The sequence below is a fragment of the Oncorhynchus mykiss genome, chromosome 19 (assembly GCF_057628025.1).
Source record: "Oncorhynchus mykiss isolate SJ-2025 chromosome 19, ASM5762802v1, whole genome shotgun sequence".
NCBI lineage: Eukaryota > Metazoa > Chordata > Actinopteri > Salmoniformes > Salmonidae > Oncorhynchus > Oncorhynchus mykiss.
This window is the reverse complement of record NC_143040.1, coordinates 11,167,501-11,172,500: the sequence shown is the minus strand read 5'-3', so window position 1 is coordinate 11,172,500 and position 5,000 is coordinate 11,167,501. Positions and strand designations below refer to the sequence as shown.

At 47.7% G+C, this 5,000-nt stretch overlaps 1 protein-coding gene across 1 annotated transcript in view; it reads right to left on the bottom strand.

Annotated features, from left to right (window-relative positions):
- Nucleotides 1-5,000, bottom strand: part of LOC149974977 (dynein axonemal heavy chain 6-like) — a 129,339-nt gene that overhangs the window by 38,313 nt on the left and 86,026 nt on the right. The window contains exons 45-47 of the mRNA XM_090209550.1: nt 3,582-3,785; nt 1,310-1,435; nt 809-973 (exon numbers count right to left, since the gene is read on the bottom strand). Of these exons, the coding sequence (XP_090065676.1) occupies nt 809-973; nt 1,310-1,435; nt 3,582-3,785 (495 nt within the window). The remainder of the gene's footprint in view (nt 1-808; nt 974-1,309; nt 1,436-3,581; nt 3,786-5,000) is intronic.

Here is a 5,000-nt window from a genome sequence, read left to right as displayed (position 1 = left end):
AGTGCCAACGTTTGGCATGGAGAGAGAGAGGGCAGGGTGTGTGTGTGTGTGTGTGTGTGTCTGTGAGCGTCTAATGTCTAATGTGACCGTCTAATGTCTAATGTTCAACTGTTCTGCCTGTGATTATTATTATTTGACCCTGCTGGTCATCTATGAACATTTGAACATCTTGGCCATGTTCTGTTATAATCTCCACCCGGCACAGCCAGAAGAGGACTGGCCACCCCTCATAGCCTGGTTCCTCTCTAGGTTTCTTCCTAGGTTTTGGCCTTTCTAGGGAGTTTTTCCTAGCCACCGTGCTTCTACACCTGCATTGCTTGCTGTTTGGGGTTTTAGGCTGGGTTTCTGTACAGCACTTTGAGATATCAGCTGATATACGAAGGGCTTTATAAATACATTTGATTTGATTTGATTTAATGTGGTTATTTTATGTTTTTTTTGTGTGGGTGAGAAACCAGACGCTTTACTGACCTACAGTTATTCTAAACATGTGTGTATTCCTTTCAATTGGTCGGCATTGGTTTTGACAAACTAAAAAGGAAATACCAATTAAATTGCTCTGGGGTGAAATGACGGGGCCATTGATTGTAGAGCTGTTAATTTAGACTGTGGATAAACCACATGGACATTGAAATTCCAATAAAAGCCATCTGGTATTGATGCAAAGCAAACATGCCCCAGGCCATATTAATACAGACTGAGATGGACTGCATTCCAAAACTGCTGGGGAGAATAAATCACTAGCCAGTCAGTTTTTCTACCGGTGTTTGGCTGAAGGCACGTGCTAATTTCCGGTTGTTTGACCCACCTCAGGCAGGTAGTGTGGGTTGGCCATCTTGGTGGTCATGTAGAACCTGAATTTCTTGTTGTAGTCAATGTCGGAGTCTCCGAGGCGGATGAGGGTGCGGCCGCCCGCCACAAACGTCTGCTTCAGCAGGATGGGCTCCAGAGCCGGGTCCACAGTCTCCTTCAGCTACTCACATACACCCAGGACACAAAATGGACGTCATGCCCGTCAGTTTTACCATTCTTCCTGTTCCAAGTCAACTCACCCAGGTCTCTTTGCTAACTCTAGACCCAAAATGGACTGGTCAGTTTTACCATTCTTCCTGTTCCAAGTCAACTCACCCAGGTCTCTTTGCTAACTCTAGACCCAAAATGGACTGGTCAGTTTTACCATTCTTCCTGTTCCAAGTCAACTCACCCAGGTCTCTTTGCTAACTCTAGACCCAAAATGGAGGATAGAACTGTCTTCCGAGACTAATCTCCATGGTGAATCGTGACCTAGAATGGCTGCCATTGTACTGACCTCCTCCAGCAGTACGGGCATGCCCATGCGGATGGCGTTCTCCAGGGTTCGCAGGAAACCAGAGTCGGTCAGCTTGATCACCTTCAGACCGTTCTTGGTCTCCTTGGAACGGATCCAACGGTTGGCCTGGAGACGGACCAGACACAGTTGTATAAAGCATTTCAAATGAGGGACTATTTGTTTAGTTTCAGGTCGGTTGTGATTGTGTAGCTACGTCATCCCAACGCCACAAGGGACAGAACTTCCATATTGTCCCTTTAAAGTATTCAAGTGACCACCATTGAGGGGTCATGTCATTTCCTCTCATACCAGAAAGTCACTATGTTGTCCATGACACAGGTGTCACACTCAATGCACGAAGGACCGAGAGTCTGCAGGTTTTCGCTCCTCCCTTGTACTTGATTTATGAATTAAGGTCACTAATTAATAAGGAACTCCACACACCTGGTTGTTTAGGTCTTAATTGAAAGGAAACAACTAAAACCTGCAGACACCAGGCCCTCCACGGAATGAGTTTGACACCCCTGGTGATTGATGAACCCGGCAGGTCAGAATCACTCTCATCGACATGAATGAAAACTAACAAATAGAAATGCACTACATTTGAGTCAGTGGACAGACAAGCAGTGTGTGTGTGAGTCTATTTGTGTGCGTTTGAGACGGTCTGCGCCAGCCGAACAACGAAGTGTCCCCGTGCTAGGCTGTCAGCAAGCCTCCCTGCCTGCTCAACTCCCTGCCTCTCCCCATCTCCATCGCGGCCTGTGCATGGCAGACAGAGACCAGTCAACAGACCGCTCCCTGGGGCAGAGGCCCAAAGAAAGAGAGGAGAAGGAGAAAGAAACAAAAGATGACAGGAAGCAACATAAGAGGTGTCAGGGGACTGGAGCTAAGAGTCAAACTACAGAGTGGCCAAGCGCATGGAGTCTGTATTGCAACACAGAGAGAGTGGGAATAGTCTTAGTGTCTCAGGGCTGTTGTCTCCGTGGTGATAAGGGAATAGTGTTAGTAATAGAATAGTCAGGGCGGTTGTCTCCTGTTGTTGCCTTGTTCCAGGCTGGGGTTGGGGAATGGGAGTCAGGGGTTGTTCCAGGCTGGGGTCTGGGAATAGGAGTCAGGGTTTGTTCCAGGCTGGGGTCTGAGAATGGGAGTCAGGGTTTGTTCCAGGCTGGGGTCTGAGAATGGGAGTCAGGGTTTGTTCCAGGCTGGGGTCTGAGAATGGGAGTCAGGGTTTGTTCCAGGCTGGGGTCTGAGAATGGGAGTCAGGGTTTGTTCCAGGCTGGGGTCTGGGAATGGGAGTCAGGGTTTGTTCCAGGCTGGGGTCTGAGAATGGGAGTCAGGGTTTGTACCAGGCTGGGGTCCGGGAGTCAGGGTTTGTTCCAGGCTGGGGTCTGGGACCCAGGGTTTGTTCCAGGCTGGGGTCTGGGAGTCAGGGTTTGTTCCAGGCTGGGGTCTGAGAATGACAGTCAGGGTTTGTTCCAGGCTGGGGTCTTGGAATGCGAGTCAGTGTGTCTGGGAGTCAGGGTTTGTTCCAGGCTGGGGTCTGGGAGCCAGGGTTTGTTCCAGGCTGGGGTCTGGGAATGGGAGTCAGGGTTTGTTCCAGGCTGGGGTCTGGGAATGGGAGTCAGGGTTTGTTCCAGGCTGGGGTCTGAGAATGGGAGTCAGGGTTTGTTCCAGACTAGGGTCTGAGAATGGGAGTCAGGGTTTGTTCCAGGCTGGGGTCTGGGAATGGGAGTCAGGGTTTGTTCCAGGCTGGGGTCTGGGAATGGGAGTCAGGGTTTGTTCCAGGCTGGGGTCTGGGAATGGGAGTCAGGGTTTGTTCCAGGCTGGGGTCTGAGAATGGGAGTCAGGATTTGTTCCAGGCTGGGGTCTGAGAATGGGAGTCAGGATTTGTTCCAGGTTGGGGTCTTGGAATGGGAGTCAGGGTTTGAGCCACAACACATTACAACACAACTGTTATTTTATCAGATGTAGCCACAGAAAAATAACTCTGGTCATCACAGCCAACACAAGAATAGAGAAAATGACAACTAGAAATACAACTTGACAAGTAGCTTCTTACAAAGTATCAGATGCATAACTATTTGCAACACCATCGCATATAAAGGTACCTGTGATTAAAAGATGTCATAGAATCTAAATAGAGTATTTAGGTAGAGGACTGAATCCAGAAGAGATGAAAAGTGTGGTAAGACAAATACTTCTGATTGGTTGATTGGCTGATTGGTTGAATGATTTAAGACAAAAAGCACTGATTTGCTGTCAGCTGGGTCACCTGATCCTGAGGGTCGATCATGAGTGGCCAGCGGCGTCCACGGGTAACCAGGATTCCATTCTCAGTGGAAACGGTGTCCCGGGGCAACCCCTCGGCGTTCCACAGGCGGATCTCATAGGGGTCACCCAGGATGTTGATGAGGCTGAAGCTGGCACTGATGGGGATGCTTAACTCCTGGCATCGCACAATCCACTGGTCTATCAGCTACACAGACACACACACACAGCCACACACACACACACACACACACACACACACACACACACACACACACACACACACACACACACACAAACACACACACGTTTATCAACAATCAGAGCCTTGTATATTCAGGATGAATGAACATTCCCAAGTCATCTGACTCCATAACCATCTGCCATAACCGAGACGGTGGTACTGCTAACAGACATTACAGACACAGTGGTAGTATTGACAGACAGTATAGAGACAGTGGTAGTATTGACTGACAGTACAGACACAGTGGTAGTATTGACAGACAGTGGTTGTATTGACAGACATTACAGACACAGTGGTAGTATTGACAGACAGCACATAGACAGTGGAATCATTGACAGACAGCACATAGACAGTGGTAGTATTGACAGACAGTATAGAGACAGTGGTAGTATTGACAGACAGCACATAGACAGTGGTAGTATTGACAGACAGCACATAGACAGTGATAATATTGACAGACAGCACATAGACAGTGTAATCATTGACAGACAGCACATAGACAGTGGTAGTATTGACAGACAGCACATAGACAGTGGTAGTATTGACAGACAGCACATAGACAGTGGTAGTATTGACAGAGAGTACAGACACAGTGGTAGTATTGACAGACAGCACATAGACAGTGATAGTATTGACAGACAGCACATAGACAGTGATAGTATTGACAGACAGCACATAGACAGTGGAATCATTGACAGACAGCACACAGACAGTGGTAGTATTGACAGACAGCACATAGACAGTGATAGTATTGACAGACAGCACATAGACAGTGGAATCTTTGACAGACAGCACATAGACAGTGGAATCATTGACAGACAGCACATTGTATTGACAGACTGTACAGAGACGGTAGAAGTATTGACAGACAGCACATAGACAGTGGTAGTATTGACAGACAGCACAGAGACAGTGGTAGTATTGACAGACAGCACATAGACAGTGGTAGTATTGACAGACAGCACATAGACAGTGGTAGTATTGACAGACAGCACATAGACAGTGATAGTATTGACAGACAGCACATAGACAGTGGTAGTATTGACAGACAGCACATAGACAGTGATAATATTGACAGACAGCACATAGACAGTGTAATCATTGACAGACAGCACATAGACAGTGGTAGTATTGACAGACAGCACATAGACAGTGGAATCATTGACAGACAGCACATAG